This window comes from Lissotriton helveticus, chromosome 9 (assembly GCF_964261635.1).
Source record: "Lissotriton helveticus chromosome 9, aLisHel1.1, whole genome shotgun sequence".
In the NCBI taxonomy this organism is placed as follows: domain Eukaryota; kingdom Metazoa; phylum Chordata; class Amphibia; order Caudata; family Salamandridae; genus Lissotriton; species Lissotriton helveticus.
The window spans coordinates 224620810-224641872 of NC_136070.1; the positions used below are offsets into that span (position 1 = coordinate 224620810).

General features: G+C 40.6%; 1 protein-coding gene across 1 annotated transcript in view; it reads left to right on the plus strand.

Moving 5' to 3' along the window:
- TRAPPC6B (trafficking protein particle complex subunit 6B) overlaps positions 1 to 20675 on the plus strand; it is a 47735-nt gene extending 27060 nt beyond the window's left edge. The window contains exons 4-6 of the mRNA XM_078659763.1: positions 57 to 140; positions 11616 to 11709; positions 12351 to 20675. Coding sequence (XP_078515889.1) covers positions 57 to 140; positions 11616 to 11709; positions 12351 to 12382 — 210 coding nt within the window. The 3' untranslated portion in view covers positions 12383 to 20675. The remainder of the gene's footprint in view (positions 1 to 56; positions 141 to 11615; positions 11710 to 12350) is intronic.
- The last annotated feature ends 388 nt before the right edge of the window (positions 20676 to 21063 follow it).

Below are 21063 nucleotides of genomic sequence, written 5' to 3' on the forward strand. Positions count from 1 at the left end.
GTAGAAGAGAACCACTTTTCAGTGCTGCTTTACATATGATATCCTTTTCTTTTCAGGGAATATATGTACTTCAAGACAACAAATTCCGTCTATTAAGTCAGATGTCAATGGGAAAGCAGTATTTGTCACATGCACCTAAGGTAATTTGATCCCTCAACATAGTTCTTGATTTATAAAATACATTTAATACAAAGGAGAAAGATCACTAGACATATGGTTGATGTCACATGAATTGCAAGACTTGATTTTGATGTTCACAGAGAAGTTTCTTTAAGGTAATGTCAGTGCTAAGGCTTATCCCTTCATTGATCAGTATGACCCTTGCAGTTCGCCTTCCTTCTTCAAATTCCCAATGTTCTATTACTTGGAAAGAAACAACAAGGAGAGGAGAACCTGAGGTTGGTTACAGGAGAAGGTGCATGTTCTTAAAAAGTAATTCTACCTGAACTCATTGGTATGGTGATTTCGTGGGTCCATATGTGGCTCAGTTCACAATACCACCAGTCTATATAACCAACATAAATGCAATCAATTCATAGTATTGCAATATTTCAAACTTCTCAATAATTTCTCTGGGTGAATTTGTCACCGTAAGACCCTCCAGATGAGCATAGGCAGACAGAGACACATGCATCCATAAACACTCATAATTGTACTCTATGCTTATGCTGCATCTGGCCTCAGATGCATAACATGCAGCATTGCCCAACAAACCAAAGTGACCTCTGCCATTAGCTTGCTACCTCAGTAACAAACTAGTAGATGTGAGGTTTGCTATGGGAAAAGCTAACGGCCTTGGGGCAGTTCTCCCACATCCGCCAGAGGGACAAATACAGATGGACCAGTTAAAGTGTTCATTTTGCATGATCTCAGTAGGGGAAGCGGGGCAGTCACACCCTGCAGTCCAGTCTTGGAAAATCTACCAGAGAACATTCCCTGTGCCCCACAAGCCCACATATGTCACTGCCTGTGTACATTCTTAAACCCTTCTGCAGTGCATCATTCTCAGTATCAATTGCACTGATAGCATCTGCACAATTTTTTGAGGCTCCTCTAAAGAAGACTTGTGGCCTCCTGACACTGCCAGAGGATATATCTCCAGAGAATGCCTACTGCACCATCCATCCCTCTGATCGACACTTTATTGGAATGTCCTGGAGGTATGGAGAGGATGCTCAAAGAAGCTTTGAAAGGAAGGCAGTTTAGCCTTTACTTTCGAGCAGAACTGGGTTATTACCCATAATGATTTATTTACCCACATATTCCCCCGTAAAAAAAATATTACAAAGCAAAATTCTGTCAGACTTGCTGCAGGCTGACCCCACAAGAAACAGAAGGAACACTGACCTCACTCTTTCAAAACCTCTGCGAAATTCAAAATACAAAGGATATAAAAGCTAAGGTACATAATTACAACATAAACTGGACTAAGGAGGTTGACCATCAACCTTGGTTAGTAGACTTTATCCCTGTGCCAAATTAAATATATTCTTCAGCCCCACCTAGACCTGTATTATTTGGCAGTGGACTTGAAGAAACTAAAAATAAACTTATTGTAGCATTACTGATTGGAAATTGCAAGCTGCGGTTCATGCAGTAGAGTGGGTTATGCCTTTATAAATACTTTGGTATTTTCAGGGTGAAGAATCAACTGTTTTAGCCTACTAAATATGGGGCAGCATCTGGTTCTCATATATTGCTTGTTATGTTTACTACTTGTCTTTTTAGGTCGAGCCTAGCAGCAGCGCGCATGCACTGCTCGATCTGCGAGACTACTGTAGTAGATTATGGGAGAGAAGCCGTGCCCACTCTACTCCCATCTTTTGCATTGGCTTGTCATTGTCTTTCGTAAATGCTGCCTTCGGATTCATTAATAGGCTTGTTAGTCCCGCCTTAGTACGGCCTTGTCTTCATTTGTACCCTCCCATGGCGACTGGCCCTTTTACTTTGGTTGTTACACAGGACCTGTTATTTAGTTTGTAAGCACTATTTACTTTATAGAGTTTCTCTTACTGCAGGCCGGACATGCGCTGCTTCAGCTGAAACCGCTTGTGCTTTTTTACGCAGCATGGCCGCCCCTGTAACACTGGTGCCTGCTTTCAATCACTTTAACCGGGCGTTATCTCGTCTGTTTCAACCCCCCCAAGTAAAATGGATTTAGAAATGAGTAGCAAATTAAGTCCTGTGAATTCCAGGTAGCATATAATCCTATGTGTTACATGTCATCTGTACTAAAGCCACCTGACGGGTTGTTTTCAAAAGCTTGTTTTTATTACCACCACCACCACCAATACCACCACCAGTACCACAACCACCACTACCACCACCACCACCACTACCACACTACCACCACCACCAACAACAATACCAGTAACACCACCACCACCACCACCTATACCAACACCACCACCAATACCACCACCACCATCCCCACCAATACCTCCTCTACCACCACCACCAATACTACTACCACCACCACCAATACCACCGCCATCACAGATACCACCACCAATAATACCACTGTCACCACCAATACCACCACTGTCACCACCAATACCACCACTGTCACCACCAATACCACCACCACCACCAATACCACCACCACCTCCAATACCAGTACTTCCACCACCAATACCGCCACAACCAATACCACCGCCGATAGCAGTACCACCAATATCACCGCCACCACCACCACTACCATTACCACCACCTCAGCACCTCTCGCTCAATAGTAATAGCAGGGGCACTGTACGAGGCTTGAGCTGCAGCCAAGACCATCCCTCTCTCCCTCCATGCCTGCCATAAAGCACAACCCGCCCTGCACCAGGAGGTGAAGCCAGGGCCCTACTACAACTGGAGTGTTTTTTATTAGGCCAAAGATAGCAATGACATTACGCAATGCCACACTGCACAAGAGGGAAGGAAATAGCCCCCCTCCTGCTCTTTCTCCTGAGCCGGGACAGTGTAATCACAGAGCAAAAGGTGTTGGAGCACTTTCTTAGTGTTTTTATAACTTGGACCATGTGTAACTCTCACTTCACACTTTGTGTCTGTATAATTTACAACACTTGCACATCATCTTCACTGCACTATTCATCACTACTTTGAAGACGTCTCAGGCCGGTCTCTTCCTCTGATATTTACAATCTAACAAGCGGTCGAGAAGGCCCTTTATTGCAGTGCAATAGGTCTTGCATGTGCAAGAGTTTAAGCTATTAGGATTGTAAATGACAATGCCTTTTTATTTATGTTTTAGAACCCAAAAAATAAATAAAAGGCATTGTCATTTACAATGCCAGTAGCTCAAACTCAAGTGAACGTGAAACCTATTGCATTGCAAATGCTTGTTTAGTTTCAGTAGTGGATAGCATATCACTTGTGGGCCAGTGGTATTAATATTTCCAAAAGTTACTTCTGATCATCTGTGTAATTTGAATACACTGAGCATTGCTTTGAGGCTTAGGGGGGTATGTGTTGTTCTAATAAAATTCCATATTGAATGAATGATTTTCACTTTTTTTAAATTGTCCCTCTAGTCTTTCCCATCTTTGAAAATTGTCAATTTTAATGGTGGCCCCGTTCCAAGCCTTGAAATTTCTTTATTTTTTATTCTGATTAATAGAACACTTCCATACATTAAGAACAGTATCCAAACAGAGTGCTTTATTGCTTTGCATAACATTTTACCCGCGAAGACCCTTCTAATAAAAAAGTAGGGATGTACAGAATTACATTTTTCATAGTTAAGTTGAAAATGTCATTAAGTTCAAAGATTTGTTTGCTTTACAAACTTCCTTGTGAGCAAATCCAGCGTAATCACTTGGGGCTGCACTCCCAAATATCGTTTTGCCCATTTGGCTGAAACTCATCTGTGGCTGATTTTGTTCCTATCTTGCATGAACCTGGCCTTGCAGTTCATGCTGGGCTATTTCTACTGGAGTAGGACCTAACCTAATTTGCATGTAGCCGGTCTCTGCTTAAAGTGGCATAGCAAACAAAACAAATTATGGACCACAATTCAGCTCTAAGTAATTACCAAAGGCTTATTCAAGCATTCCACCCTTCACCTTTTTATTATTGGCATCTTAAATGTGTTCAGGCTCCTCCAAGACCCTTACACTTGATATGGGGCATTCGCTGTAAATTATCCAATCGCTACAATTATGCATCCATTCAACGGATCCCTTATATCCCTTATATATCACTGTCTTTAAATAACACCAGGTCTTGTACTTTTGTGTCAGCCACAGAAGAATTGGCCTCCCGCATCTGCATCCTGTGCACTACTTCCACTGCTCTCGTTCCACTTCTTGCAGGCTTTCCAGCTGTCCTCCCATTGTCTCAGTGACCATCGTCCTGACAGCAACATAGGAGTGCAGTATTGCAGATGAGAGCAGGAGGGTAGCCTCACTGGACGGTAGTCCAGTTTTTTCGGAAGACTTCGGATGGCTCTGTCGGTGGAGAATGGTACTACTCTAAGCAACACTGAGCTGCATCTGTCTTGGCCTTGAAGCAGCCCTACGCCTCAGTCTCAACAAACTGATACTCATCAATTTTGTGATCCTTTTTTGCATGTACGTTAGTAATCTGTATGTAACCTGGCAGTTACCTGTCCACACTGTTGTTCAACCACCATCCTAATTATTTTGTCTATTTATTATCGGAGGTCTTAAATACAACCTGACCAAAAGAATCAGAGTGCTGTACAACCAGCAACAGCTCAGAACAGTGAACCAGTATAGACAAGCATTTACAATGCAATGGTTTTGCCTTTGTTAAAGTTAGAGCTATTGGCATTGCTCTTGACATTATATTTATTTATGTTTTTTTAACATAAATAAATGGCATTGCCATTTACAATGCCACTAGCTTTATCTCTCGCAAATGACACACACAAACACACACAGAGCCCCCCCACACACACACCCATACAGAGCCCCCCCACACACACCCACACAGCCCCCCACACACACAGCCACACAAAGCTTCCCACACACACAGCCACACAAATGGCAGGCATACAAAAGCAGAAGCACGTAAAATACGTTCTTTATTTAATTTAGGTCCATAAGTTACATGAACATGTCAAGGATCCATTCCCCCTCAACATTCCAGGCATCAGCGCGGAGGGGATGAGGACAAACATAATACTACATAAAATAACCCCACTAACCTGCCCTAAAAAAGGTGATCACAAGCACCAGAAAGCAACAGTAGTAAAACAGAGGGCCGCAGAGGGCCGGCAGGGGTGATTAATGAAGTCCCTGGACAATTGGCAGCTGTTGGTAAAGTTAGCAAAAGGTTCCAAGTGACACTTAGTTTTGTTTTTGAGGGGTGATTTAGGTTAATCCACTTGCGCTCTGGCTAAGTACCACAATCGTATAATTCTAATAAAAAAATAATAAAAAAGTATAAATTCCAGAATGTAGAGAGCGGTGTTTGGCTGAAAAGCCAAGACTTAACAGAAGGGAACATTCCGAACGTATTAATTCAACAACTTTGCAGTCCTCCCCGTTGCCCACCATTTACAATGTTGTTTTGCACAACTTTAACGTGCACATGGTGCAGCAGTTCAATGCCCGTTCCATACACTGAGGGGCCTTTACGTCCACGTAGATAGATAGACCCGTTAACACACAGTAACATTTGGCGACGGTGGTGTGATTTTGAAAAACATAACTGAGTGGGAGGTGTTTTCACACTGGCGAAGACTGTAGTGAGTTCAACTTTAACCGCGACAAGGCTAAATGAAAACCATTTGATGTTTTCAAAACACGAGTACCCCGCCTGGATCGGGTCTGGTCAGCATGTATGATCTCGGAGTCCTACGTTATGTAGGTCACTCCCACCCCAATGGAGCTCGATGATTGTTATCAATCGTTACTTCTTTTCCATCTGTAGCAAAGTGACCTCCACGGATTAAAAAAAAAAAAAAGGAACTCTTATGCACTTCGCCCCCAAACAAGCACCCCAAATTATCCTCTGTTGCCGAGACATGAGGCACCTTGAGCCGGCGCCACGCTAGGCCGCTTTTTTTTTTTTTGTCAACCATCAGCGGATCACGCCACGCTTCCCCTACAACCCGCACACACAACCATACAAGCCACATACACAGCAACGGCCTTTGTGGCGCCCGAGCCCCGGAAACAGGCACCGCATAGGCCGATAAACAGGAAATCGCTAGGGTGGATGGCGGGTTCCGGGGGAAGTTGAATTATTTTTTACTAGCAAAGAGATCAACTTCCACATCCGGTACGGGCCAGAGAGGCACAGAGCGCCGACACTGACCTGGAAAAGCTTGGGGTCTACGTCCCGACTCTTGTCGTGCTGCCAGCAGAAGGTCTGCCAGGCGTGTAACGGCAGTTCCAGCGCTGACCCTTAGAGTAAAGCAAGCAGATTTTCCGAAAATGCCGTCCGATGGGCGCCTAAAATCTTAGAGTATAGTCCCATATGCCGAACGCAGGGGAAGAGAGGAGGGAAAAAAAAACCAAAACAAATCAAATCGACTCACCTGCACCTTGCGACGGCGGCACTTCTCCGGTCTCCCTCTTCGGCATGGGAGACCGGCAACGTCCTCCGCATCTCCCGGGGTTCCCTCCAGGCCACGGGAGCCCCGCGGGCGCCGCCATAGTGCTTGCCGTCTTCCTCTCCTTCTTCCCCGGGCTGCGGGGGGCGGGCACTTCCGGCCGGCCGCGCTAGGATTGGCCGGCCGGCCAGTCACGGGGTTAGGAGAGACGCAGAAGTGCCGGCAATGCCGGACCAGACACGGGGGCGTTCCCGGCGTCGCGTGACGTCGGCAAAAGGAAAAGAATGTCAGGAACGCCCCCGTGTCTGGTCCGGCATTGACGGACAGGCCCCTCGTCCAATGGCAAGGCTCCGTTTACGGAGCCAGCCAATCAATGACGAGGGCCGAACCAAAGCCACACTACAGTTCTCAACAGGATTTCGCCTGCGCGAAAAGCTGCGCAGAGCGCAGCTTTCGCTAGGCAAAACCTAAAAAAGGAAAGAATGAGAGCGAGCCACACAAACAGATCAGTGTCACAAAGTTCAGCAACTCATTCTTAGTTTACAGCTGAGCTTTAACTAAGTTTATGTGTGATCCCTTTGTGTAGAGAAACTTTACAAACAAATTCCACAATTATAGTAATTTTAAAAAAAGAACCATAGCTCGATTTTTAACTGTTGTTTCTTTCCAGTGAATTTTCATAGTAAAGTGACATAAGCTTGTTCTGGAATAAACTCGATTGGTGAATAGGGCTGCTAATTTGAGAAAAAGTAATTTGTACAACATTTTGAGTGCAGCAATCAACTCAACCTGGTAAGAGACCTACCACTTTCACCTGAAAGGGGGGCACTCCTCACTGTATTCTTTAAAACTGCTTTCCATAGGGACTGACTGCCTTCTTCCAGTTTGTTAGGGTAAGCAGTGTCCTCCAGTGTTAGCTTTTGAAGAATGCATTTTGATGTAGTGAACTATATTTCTTACATTATTAGAATTTGTTACAATTATACAATGATGATTTATCAGGACATACATTCTCTTCAAACTTTAGGAATGCATACTCTTATTTTGTCAGCTTTATTCTTTCTCCTATGAAATTGTTGCCTTCATGTGAGAGGAAGGGTTGGCAGCATTTAAACACGTTATATTAAAATCCAATTTCCCCAAAAAGAAAATCTGATTTCAACTTGAGAGAATTCTGCAATAGCACCGTGAATAGAATTCTCCAGGCTTCGAGGGCAGTACTACAAAATCTTTATACTGACAAACCATTTCATTCAGCATTTTGGTTCTTGTGAGATACAAAAGTGTTGCATCAGTTCATTTAACAGAAAGGTTTTGCACCATGGCAAAATGAGAAACCACATTGTAAAAACATGTAACCTTATAAATGATTAGATGGTTGTCATAGGGATTTTAATGAACCTAACCTAGATCAAGAAAAAACAAATCTATGGATTTTCCAATGTAGTAAATAATGGAGCAAACTGACTATGCCTATCTTTCACATTTGAAAAGTGGAAAAAAGGTTTTTAATATCTTCGTATTGTAATAACGTGAAACCAATGTAATATATGTTTGGTTGAGTGCAAAACGCCACTCATTGTACAAGAAGCAAGCCAAGGTGAAAATTGATTTGTCTTTTTTCCGTTCACCCATGGAAAGGTTTTGCGATAGGATGACAAAGCTTGTGTATAATCTTCTAAGTTTAAGTCATATATGTGCCACACTGCTAATAACCTACTCTTCAATTTACCTTTAAATACACCCCGAATATTAAAAATCAATGTGTCTCATGATCATAAATCTGACAATGTATTTGTTGCTTCATTAAACATTTGGTCCTCAAATATGTAGGTAATAATACATTAGTGTTTGTGAACATGCACTTTCCTATTCAGCTGTATATAACACGTTTAAGCCACTAGATTTAGAAATAAGAGACTTCTGCTAAATGCTGATCCAGTAGCTAGGATGATTACAGTATAGTAGACTCTTGTACAGTTGACTCCATCATAGGTCCCAGAAACAGGTTTCTGTTTTCCCTCTTATTGTTTGCATTTGACATTACACCTCTTGCATGTGTGTTCAGGAAGAAACTTGTGAACGAGGGAATATGTATTAATTCATATTGACATATAATCTCTCTGTATGTGGATGCCACTTTTATTTGTAAAATACCCAGAGAAGAATTCCCCCCCCCCCCCCAGACTGGCTCCTGTGGGGAGGGTACAGCCAGCACATGAAAATGGCAAAATCTGAACTCCGTCTTTAAATTGACTTCTAAGCTTCTGACGTTCGGATGGAATAATATACCAATGATAGATTCCTGCAGCTTAACTAATGTGGGCACCACGCTTGATCTAGAAACGTCTAATATACTTCTCCAGTGCCGATAGGGCTGCTGGCTCCAACCTGACGCCGAGAATAGTCTTGGTGATGTCACTAAAGCGATACAGTACCCACTTTAGCACCTTGACATTGGTTCCTTTTTTTCTGCACTGTTCAGTGTAGGTCCAGAGCTTCTCTCCTCAACTAAGATATGAAGAGCTTTTGTCTTTAAATTGTTTTGGTGCCGTGATAGGGACACCCTAAGAAGTTGAGTTTTAAGCCCTACCATCGGAGGTATGGACAGATGTCCATCACTGATTCACATGTAAACTTTTTATGGTGTCTCTGCTCCAAGTTCATCTTTGTGTGACGTTTGCCTCCGCATGAACCCCAAAGCTATTATAAGCATTTCTTCATGGCTTGTGCTAGTGATTATCGTAGGGCTTAAACTGTCATGGTTGAAGTCTAAAGCTAGAACAATATCCAGGTGACTATCTTATTCATCCCAGTTTGTTTAGATTTTCAAGGGAAAAGAGAAGGCACACTAAAAAGAATAAACAGTCTTTCTCGCCCAAAAGGCAGAAATCATCAGGTAAGTACTGCACTCTGACTTCGCCCTCTCTCCGGAGCTGGAATGAGTGGAGCAGTTTCCTTAGGCTTCACCGGCACTGTATCCAGCATCGAACTCGATATTGATGCCAGCATAACCAGAGTGTCCATCAGTAGGTGGCGATTCTACATCTTTTCTCCGAGCCATGTTTGATATGTTGAAGAGACTGCTGTCACCTCTTGTGGGTGCCTGGTCGGGGCTACTTACTCCGATGACGCTGACTCTTACGCCACCTTTGGCTCCATGTACGGCACTCCATCACTTCCAGTGCCCCCCATGACAACTCTGACTCTGCCTGCCGCTCCATTTACTGCACCACCACCTTCTCTAGTGACACCTGGGGTGATGGGGGGGTCCTCCTCCACTTCCTCTTGAACATCCAGAGAACATCAAACAGAGGCTCAGCGCCTCTTAGAAGATGAACAAAACCAGAGGGTAAAAGCTGGAGCATAATACTGGTGCACTCTCCTTTAGTTTTGTTTTTGGGGGATTCGATTCAGATGGTAATCCCTAGATAGCCATGGTGACGCAGATGATTTTGACCCTTTGACTTTCTCAGATGGTTTGGATTTACTGGCTCTTCGGAACATGAGTGGGTTTGATAAGTTGATATCGACCTTGCTCCTGCAGAGATATAGAACTTTCATGCCATGAGAAAGCAGATGAAGTTTTAGAAATCCCTCTGCCTTCGGTGGAGTATCGGGCCATCGTTTAGACAGATGTCTTGAAGTCAACAGCAGCCATAGTGGAGCCATTGTTATCCTTTAACAATCCTCTAGTTTAAACACTAAAAGAATCCTGGTCAAAACCAGCGTTCTATCTAGTGGTCAATCAATCGATAGCTCGACCTCTTGTCCCTGCATATATCACTCGAGAGTTTAATGTCCCCCTACACAACAGAATTGAATCTCAGCTATATCAAGAGCTTTCCCAGCACACCCTCCCAATAAGAAATTGGAAGCTGTGGAGAAGAAAGCCTTTTCTGTGGGAAGCCTTACATTACGCTGTGTGACTACAACTTGTCTTGTGGGTTGCTGTAACCATGCCCTTTGAGACATGCCAGCATTGGTATTCCTTAATCTATCGGAACCCTTAAGTTTTTTGCGATGAATAGGATGCTTCTTGCCACATCGAAGTGGGCCTCAACACGGTGGACTGTTGTCAGGATAGGATTATCGATCACCTTAAGAAGGCATGCCTGGCTGCCGCCCACAGGCTTTTCTGCAAGTCTACAGAATATGTTCATGGAAATTCTGTTATATGGAGAACATCTCTTTGGATAAAAGGGAGACACAGCTCTTAAGTGCTTTAAGGAAGGAAGAGCCACAGCAAGATCTCTGGGATTTCAGTTAACATCCATGGATGTTCATCAGCTTTGAAGACCATAGGCCTTCGGCAGTGGATTTCATTACAGATTAAGCCAACTGACAACCAACAGCAGAAGCATCTTGTCTGTCAATACAGAGGTAGAGGCAAAGAATGCAGTTAGGGAAGTCTTTGTACATTTAGAGAAATAATCAAACAAATGCAATATGCAACTGTTTCGGATGACTCTTCCTGCTATTCCAAGATGCCTTAATGTGTTTACTTGTGTTTTGTCATGCTTTTGCATATGCATTGATTTGCAATTGGCATCAGCTGTTTGTTAGAATAAATTGATCATTGTAACTTTTTTAAGGCTGATGAAATAGAAATCAAATAATAAAAACATTATTTTTAAAACTATTTAAAGTCTAATAATTTCGATTGTGATTATCTTCCGAAAATACCTTATGAGGAGTAGTCTGAATTTGTGTTGCAAAGTGAACATAATGCCTGTAAGAAATTAAAACCCTATCTTTACATTATAAATGAACAAACAATACTTCTGCGACATTCTATGTATCCTGAGAACAAAAAGAGGCATCAAATATGGACCTGTTCATCCTGGGTTTCCACTGAGATATTGCCAGTCTCAGAAAACCAAATGTTTAGATCCCTCCCACCCCCATCAATCTGTGCAGTGTGTTCTCTTTCATCTAATAACCCCGATTTAATAAAAAGTAAATATTCACGAAGTTTGAGGAAAAAATTGTTCTAACCCTCAACCATTTAGTTTCATATTTTTCATTTGTGAAATTTTGTTATGCATCGATTTACTTGTGTAAGACATTAATTTTCTTTTTTATGTAGTATTTGGCGTTCACCTGCGGATTAATCCGAGGAGGTTTATCCAATTTGGGAATAAAAAGCATAGTGACAGCTGAAGTCTCCATAATGCCTGCATGTGAGTATGCCGAAGAAATAGGGCCTCCTGGAATACAGTGTGGTACATCGTAATTGCAGAGTTTCTGCAACATAGAGAACCTGCCATTCATATATACTTTTAGCTGAATTACAGCTGTTCTCATTATTTATTTCTAAAACATGAAATCAAACCATCCAAGAGGGTTCCTGGCACTGACGAAATAAATGAGAGATGGTAACTTAAAAAATACTCATGAAAAATACCAAATAACAAAACAAACATTTTCAGTGGCTTTTTGAAGGCCAACTGAGCTATTTATATTCGATTACGGGAATATTGTTCCAGCCTTTTAGGGGCAAAAAGAGAATCTTGTGGCATGAGGTTTAAAAACATAGATCCCGGAAATGGGATGCATAAGATTGGCAAGGTCTGACTTTTTATAACTGTATAACACTCGGAGACTGACAAAGGCAATTAAAATCTATCTTTCATTCCACAGTCAAAGCACCTTGGTTAGCTTCGCCAAGCCTTTAAAAGTGCGAAGTTGTAAACTGGCGGTAGCACAAGAGTCGCCAAACTGAAGAAACCCGGATGTTGTTTTCTAGTTTTTTTGGGAACCTGTACAATCAGGATAAAAATTAACTTTTCTTTTTTTTTTTTTTTTTTTTTTTTTTTTTTAGGCAAATTCCAAGTGATGATACAGAAGATGTAGAACATTCAAAGGAAGTACATTCCAGTCATCCTGATTATTTAAAGTATTTTACCTGAAAGCACTAACTTGAAAGTAAATTATTTATTATCGATGTTAGATTTCAAATGAGGCTATATCTTCACAGCATGTAACAATTTACCTTCTATTTTTAATGAGCTGGAGATTTCCAGTATGTAAGTATGGATTTCTTATTTGTGTGAATGCTGATTTCTACTTACTTTGGGAAGATGATCTACTGCATTGTTTAATGCTTGGCAGAAGTCATCTTGCTACATAAGTTGCTGCTTATGAGACCCTTCATTTCTGACAAGCTGCATTATGTTGTTCATACTTATGTTGTTCTGTGAGGGAATATCCAGTGAACAGAACCCCTTCTGAGTCAGTGCCACCCACCACACTCCTTACGCTGTCAAAATTGTATTTCTTCTCTCCAGCTGTGGGTCTTTACACAAAAACCTAATTGTAAATTCCTTATACAGATCCAGATAGCTTCATAATTCCAAATGTAAACTCCATAAATCCACAATTTCAACCCAATTGCGTTTTGTGTTCACCCCAATGCAGTTCCTGGTCCCAATGCATTTCGGGGTTCATTCACCCTTTGTTAGGGGCTGATAGGTGGATTTGTGCAATTGGGGGAGGTTCTTGGGTAAAAACCTAACTCCTGAGGGGGCACGGTTCCCAGTGTCCGGGTTCGAAATCCAAATACTTCATGATGGGGTTGCTGTAAGTAGACGCAAGCTGTTAAAATGCAGCTGTGTTGAAATTATGGAGTTATTGGGTTTATTTGCAATTACAAAGCTATCTGGAAATCGAATAAAGGGTTTTAAATAAATAAAGTCTGTGTAATGATACATAATTGGAAAGAACTGCTTAACTTTAAAGCAGTGTACACTATGCGGTGTGTGACACTAAACCAGAGAGGTTCTGTGCATTGGATACTTTACTTTGGCCACAGGCTAAATGTGACCTCACACTTACTGGGGTTCTGTGCACTGGATACTTTACTTAGGTCATAGGCTGAAGGCGAAAACATACCTATCTACACCTGTAATGGTAGTAAAATCAATCTACGTTGGTATACATTGGGTGGGCAATTACCCAGAGAGGGAAAGAAAATTCTTTGAGGAAGGGTGGCACTGAAAGATAACATACATTCCTGACTTAATAGAGCGCATACTTTTTCATATGACTAACTACGGCGAATCAGCATTTCTGCCAAGTTATCAAAAAGGTGTAAGCTCTGCAAAGTGGAGAAAGGTTCATCCTCAATGTCTGGACTTCAAAGTTGTCCTGAAACTCTAGATCTAAGTTATGTTTGGGGGCAAAGGAATACAAGAGCAAATAAGCTCTTCCTGCATTTTGCCAGTTCTGAGAAATCCAGCTTATGCACTAAATTGTCGTCTAGAAAAGGAAAACTGTTTGTTTGTCTGCCACTAGTAGAGAGAAAACAAGGAACCCACAGAGAGGAAATGTAAAGTAGCAGGCCTTTGCTTTGTAGATAGGCGTAGGTAACATAATAGTGAAGGAAATCTCCTAAGACGTTGACGAGAACAGGGACGTGATAAAAGCAGGGAAATAAATATGTTAAGCAGGAAGTGTTGCAGTGAAGATACTTACAGAGCTGTTGTAGCATGTTATGGAAGTACTCTGCTGCTTTCTCTTGTTGAAGCAGTGTTTGAACGTGAGCAGAGGTAGGCAGACAATTAGATGGCAGGTTAGTATCGTTATGGTTACAACTGCCTTTGTATTTGAAGAGTAAAACTTGTTTCATACAACCTTCAGAATACAGGAAATTGATGCAAAACATGCCTTTATTGGGTGCACAAAGAGAACAATGGATATTAACAAAGATACACAACTACTGAACCCCAGATAATGTATTTGAGAAAGGAGTGATAATAGAAACGTTTGAAATCCTTGAAGCATCAGTACCTCAGGATAAAGTGTACAAATTATGCCTGTGGTAAGTAGCACAGATGCGTTTTGCTCCTTAAAACACACTAGTTAAAAGCTGAAACATATGGCCTTTTTTGCTAAACAATATTTTACCTAGCTCTAGGGGCTATTTGTGTATATTGGCCCCAAACAGAGGAGTAGGAAGAAGGATTTGGTGAACAATATAAATGCTGCCAGAAGTAATACAATACTCCATTTACCTTCTTTTAAACAGACGAGTAAGAGGCTGCTGAAGAGTTCAGAGAAAGATTTACTTAAGGTTCCTCTTAATATTTTGTTCAATCAAAATAAAATGTGGAACCATAATGTCTTGACCAAAACGTGTATGTTCTGTGTCTGCAACTTGCAGAACCCCAGGTAGATGAACATTTTATTTATTTTTCTCACCCATAGAAGAAGGCTGAAATACACCATTGATCACTTCTCAAACAACTACAAGAATGCTCTTTGATTTAGTTGCAGCTACACAGTCACTCAAGTACTGATGCTTCTCTGAATTTAACCAGATCTGCATGAACCTGTTATTCATGATACAAAAGCAAACGTAACCTCTCTCATTGAAATGTGTATGTTCAGTGAGGAAGTTCGAACCTTTTTGAACGTCAACCTTATTGATGAATGTTTACAACTATAAGGTGCATTGGCAGAAACCACAACAGCAGATGTAGGCAGCATGACTTGACATGTGAGAAAACACAGGGTGATGATGTGGCTGTGACATCCTAAGTGACTTATAACGAGTGCCATTAGTACTGGCAATAATGAAGGGGAGCTAGAGAGTGGAAAACAAAGTGATGGGGGTCATGAACAGTGTAGTAGCAGTTGTAAAGAGGCCTATGCTTCTCTATGGTACCCAGCCTTTAAAAAAGAAAGAAATGACTGTGAAGTTTGAGGGTCCATTTTGTCTAGCTAAACTTGTATTATTTGTTGTTTATTTATGGCAAATTAGGGATTACAGAATTTTGATATGTGGACCGACATGCAAAACCTGCCTTTCACATACTGCCTTTAGGTGTTTCGCAAGTTTGTCAAGATGTTAAAAAGCCTGATGTGTGATGGAGAAGCTACTGAGTCCTCAACTGTTAATCATTTTTCGAGTGTTGTTCTCAGCTGTCCCTGTAGTGCCACCTGTAGCACTAGACAGTCAGGGAACACAGATGCTTTCCATCACAGATCGCCTCTGTGCACACTGAGCATAAAGAAGAGCAAAAGCAAGAATTCTAGGGTACTAGCAGAAGACAAGGCTGTAAATCACTTTAAATATGAAATTTAATAGTCTGTGTTTTGCAAAGCAACACAACAAGAAAAACGCATATCAGAAGTGCAGTAACAGTATCCAGAAAATAATCTGATTGTTTCAGAAATTAAGTACTGGTCGCATTTCTGCACCGCTGTCTTGGATGAAATACAGCTTAGACATGGTTTGCGTGAAAGCAAGGTTGTCACCCCCTTGTGCCCCCTAGTGCTCTACCTAGTCATTATTCCCACAGCCATGTTATCCCCAACAGCTTAATGGAAATCAGTCTACCCAGCCAGAACAAAACACATACATGTAGAATTCAAACCATTATTTTATGAGTCCTCTTGGATTAGGTTTTTCTTTCCTTGTTATTTTAAAAGCTTGCTGCTGCAGGATTTCCACTTTCCTAACATGACCCTGCGTACAGGCATTCCTTGTGGTAACTGACTAGACAACCTCACACCATACATAGCTAGTGTAGGAGTGCACAGCAAATAGTCTAAAACATCAGAAAATTTTACCTACCTTTTTGTGTTTTTGTGTCACTTCAACTCTTACTGCTCTGGTCTCCAACCACTACTTTTCAACTACTCCATTGGGAAAATCAGTTTGCTTAAAATAATGATTTTTTTGTACTTGGTAACTTTGTCCAATCCAACAAAACAGGATGGAATCTTCCAGTAAGAGACCTTAATCAGTCCGTAAATAACTGAATTTTTAATTAGCCCTGTTTTCAGTTATACGTGTCAGCCACATATTTGTAAGATACAACTGGGATCTTCAACAAATCGACACATTTTGCAGTGTTAACATTATTTAGGGACGGGTTGGTGTTCAAGAATAATAACAGAGTAACCCCTCCAATGGGTGATAACTTGACCTCAGTTTAAGATCTCTGGAAAATCACTGGTGTCCCTTTGTTATTTACTTGCCTAGTTCTGAAGCTTAAAAAGTTCTTTCTAGCCTCGATCAAGTCACCTTCTAGGGTGAAAGAGTGTAGGCATCTTAAAATAAGTTTCCATGTCTCCTACCAGAGAGTTTAATGTGGCATACATTTGTAATATTTATGATGATCTTAATATTAGGAAAATTGACGTTGTGCATTCCTTAGGGCTATCAAGCAATAGACAGAACATGAAAAAAAGATTTTTTTTAAAGTACTAACGTTCACAAGCTGGGCAGCACTTTTTATAACCTGCACAAAATTTATTTTTCCTATTTTTCTATAGCCAAAGAATTCCAAGGACCGAGGCAGAGGAAGTTCTTAGCTCCATGTCAGGGTACATGTTATCAGGCAGATACTGAATGTATTCTACTACTAGCCTTAATAATAGTTCAGCAAGTTCACAAGTGTCAACACAGGATTGCGGCACTCCTTTAAGAATCAGTGGGTACAAATGCACAAACATTTGCTTTGTTACATGGAGTGTTGTGTGCCTGGACATGTGGTTTGTGCAGAATGCCAAAATGTGCAGGAAGCCCTAATCACAAATCAAACCTATGTATTTTGAGAGGGCAATATTGTTGTAAAGCTGATTCTCATGAGTAGGTACAACTGAGGCATGTACCCACTTTGTGCATAATTCACTGGCTCCCATTGCAAATTTGGCACAGCAACAGCGGGCTTTTGGTAGGTGGCAGTAGGTTACCTTGGATGTTACAGACCCTAAGTTCATAGCACTGGCCTGAAAGCAGTAGACCTTCCAGCACTTTTCAGATATTGCTCCGCCTTTGTAAGGATGAAAAATAGATTGTATACATCTGCCTTTATGCATTACTCGAGCACAGCTACAAGTTGAAAGTGGCAACCACGTGGTCCTTTTTGCTGTTGTAAACATCACTTGATCTGATTTTGGATTCCTACACGTGGCTTTATGAATCAGGATGTGCTATCATTGGGCATGTCCCTGCCCACTTCCCGTTGCTTGCACATATAGGACGTTTTACTCATTTATGAATGCACAGCTGCAAGTGCTTTACCGAACAGCTTGTTGTTAATGCCTTTGCAATAGTAGGGGATATTCAAGTCGTTTTCCACATGCACAAATCTTGTGTGAATTGACGGCTAAATATTAGTAAATAATTGAATTCCTGACAGTATTGAGTTTTGAGAAGATTTTCAGCTGACATTCAGGAGAACTAAAGAACAATATGAGACTCTGATAACGCATTGGAGAAATATATCGGTAGATGGAAGTGGAGAAGAAATGTTTTAAACAATAAATACTTGAGTATTTCTAGCAGTATGCAGCAGATCTCAAATTAACTCAGAGGTGCACCACATAAATAAGACCAAACCAACAAAAGTGCTTTTATGCTACGTTTCAAGAAGTAGGTTCTTGTTTCAACTAGTGCTGAAATGGTACAGGATATCAAGGTCTTTCAGATCTAACACTTCAAAACTAGATCCAAGCTGCAGTTCTTTGGGATGGAGTTGAAAGACAGGAGTGGGACAAATGGCTGAAAACTGACTGGCTCTAGCTACTGATTGCTCGGCCATCCTGAGGAATACCTGTAATGCACATTGTGAAATTTAATTAGTCAAATATAGGTAGACACACCATCTTACCTCTTCAGAGATGGGATTAAATGTTCAGATCAGCTTGAAGGGAGTGCTAATGGTCAGATAGAGAGTGTGAATAGGTGGTGCACTTGGGTGAAGTTCATCTTTGCATTATATTCAGCAGGCACAGAAAACTTTAACCCTATGAAAGTGCTTGACTGGAGTGTTTTCATAATGGCTTCTGCATCTTATGAGAAATATTTTGGATGTAATAATTAGGTTGAGTGGGAAATAACCAATGTCCCCAAATAGGCCGCCGTTAGGTCCTCCCTATCATTATTTCCTGCACAATGAAGATCTAAAGAAATATAAGTAAAATAATTAATTGCCTTGTTCACCAAAAATCCTTCCACTCCAGAGACTGTCTTTTATTATTCTTTAAATAGTGTTCAGCAGTGTCCCTTTCTTTTGTTATGGTAAGCTTCCCTCCTTTTTGTTCATCTCAGAGAAAAGGTGTGCTTTTACTTGTGTAATTTGGCTAATGTCTTCCTATGGGGTAAAGCCTTTGAACCCCGTCTGACTGCAGGTTCTGTCCTTGAGCTAAGAACGGGTCAGTGCATCACATACACATGCACAGCTTGCCAGTTAAACTGGATCCTGGAACCAGGTTGTGTTGTAAAACATCTCATTACACTACAACTTAGGCATGGGAAAAGATAGGTTAATTTTTCTCAAGCACGTATTTTAAATTATTTTTTAACAATTACCTTGCTTAAAAAAACTGTAATTAAATGTGTTTCTTGTGCCTTTGGCTGTTTTAATGTTATATCATTTTCAGTAACAAATTTGTCTTCTTTCTGTAATATTGAGACCAGTTCCTATTTGTACAGCACTCTGAATGTTTCTCGGTGGGGAATGCTATAAATCTCCTCGCTTTACATGAACACTACTTGTGCCAGTGCTATAGCCTTTAAAATAAGGCGCACCTCAACAGTGTTTGGCACTGTCCGCTTCTCTGGCACACCTGTTTGCTGATATTAAGTGTTGCGTTCTGTTTTCATCACAATATAAGCTAATACCGAAATATACACATATATCTCCTGTCAAATTCTGAGAATGAGGTTGGTGACTTTCTTGTGACATTCTATTTTTACCCCACTTGTTTTTATAGAGGGTTCCTACATTAGAAGACTCCATGCAAATAACAGTACCCTACCCAAGTCAGTAAGAAGCTCAGATTGCTAATTATATTGCACGTCACATCAGATCTTTGTATTCGTTGTTGCAAAAAAAGGGGTCTTTAGTAGGAAGTCGAAAATATTGTAGAAAAATACATATTGTCTGTATAAAATATTTTTTAAGAACAATACTGCTACAGTTTAAAATTACTTATTATGCTGATGCTCTGTCTAAAGTCTTGTTCATCAAATAACGCAGTTGTTTTTATTAATCTATTCCTTTTCACCAAGAACAACATGTTGTACTAATGTCTAAAAATGAAAATCTTTATGGGCAATGGAAAGTGTTATGCCTTTCTCTTAGAACACATGCCTTGATTCAGCAAGAGATAAGTCAATCAGTTTCTTTGGATCAGTAACACAGTTATCCGTTTTCCGTAATATGTTGCATTTTGGGGAATATTTGCTACACTAATTAAAGGGAACGGCTATTCATCCATATTTATGTGCATTTCATTCAGTTACTAGGCAGATTCCATTTGGTGGTGTAAAAATGTCAAACTTGACCACCATCAGCATAAGGCATTCTCTGGCGGTTTTGCATCTTGAGAACACGCTGCTTCAGGAATGTTTCGCCAGCCTTCAACTGGGTTTTAGAAGAGACTTAAAACCTAATTATTTACCAGTGTGTGTAAGACCCCTCATGTTTAAATGGGTGGCAACAACTTTCAAGCTGTTTTTTTAAACAAATATTGAAATTCACATTCTTTCAGTCTTAAATTTGAAATTATTTTTGAGATGCTCTTACAAACTGCTGCATTTCTGTATATGTGGTCTACGGAATCTGATCTGTAACATAGCTCTTTTACACATTCTGTTATTCCAAAGGAATTGTGAGCAGTTGCTAAAATAATACAAATCTAACAAATACAGTTATACATGTGTGTTGCGAAGGAATGTAATGCTCAATGTTTTCTATAGGAAATATGAGGCATTTTTATGTTTTTTTTTGGGAAATAAAAAAAAAGTTCTGTTATATATTTATTTTTACAATTGTTAATTAAGATAAGTTGGCTAAGGCAACATTCCATGTGACATGGTTTAATTGCACCAACTTAAACTGAAAGGCCCCTTTAGTGGCTTGTGGGAAGAAGTATCCCATTTTACCTGCTGTCACTGTTACCTTCTTGCAAACGTATCTCTTCAAATGAGATGGAGAGCTTATTTCACATTTGCTTTTTTACTATCCCTGGTGAAGCCTCAGAACATTGAGAGGGATTCTCCATTACCTCACATATGTAATGAAACTATTAAGCAGTATGTACAACTTTGTGTTTCAGTATTGTTATTCAGTGTTTGTACTTTTGTTTTTTTTTAAACTTAAATCAAAATAAAATAAAACTTATAACGAGAGTTGTTTTGTTGGGTGCATTAGTGTAATTTGCTCCACTTTAGTTTTAAGATTGTGTATCAGCTCATTGACCTGTGCATGTGGAAGACCAAACCTAGTCAAGAGTCAGCACCAGTAAAACTATGGACCGCAGATAACGAATGGGGGCGGATCTAATCGCAGTTTTCTTTCTATTGTATCCCTTTAAAACTTACCATCTGTTGCTTTACGCCTGTTTAAAATACTATTTTTTCATAATTCCAAATCTAGATCTAATAAACTGTCTCTACCAGAAGTTCAAGCATTACTTTTGAAACAAAATAACTTTTTAATTGGAAAGTAAAAATGTTTTCCTACAAAAAATGTTTTATATGTGTGAAATGCATGATGTTAGAGAGGAATGTCATTAAT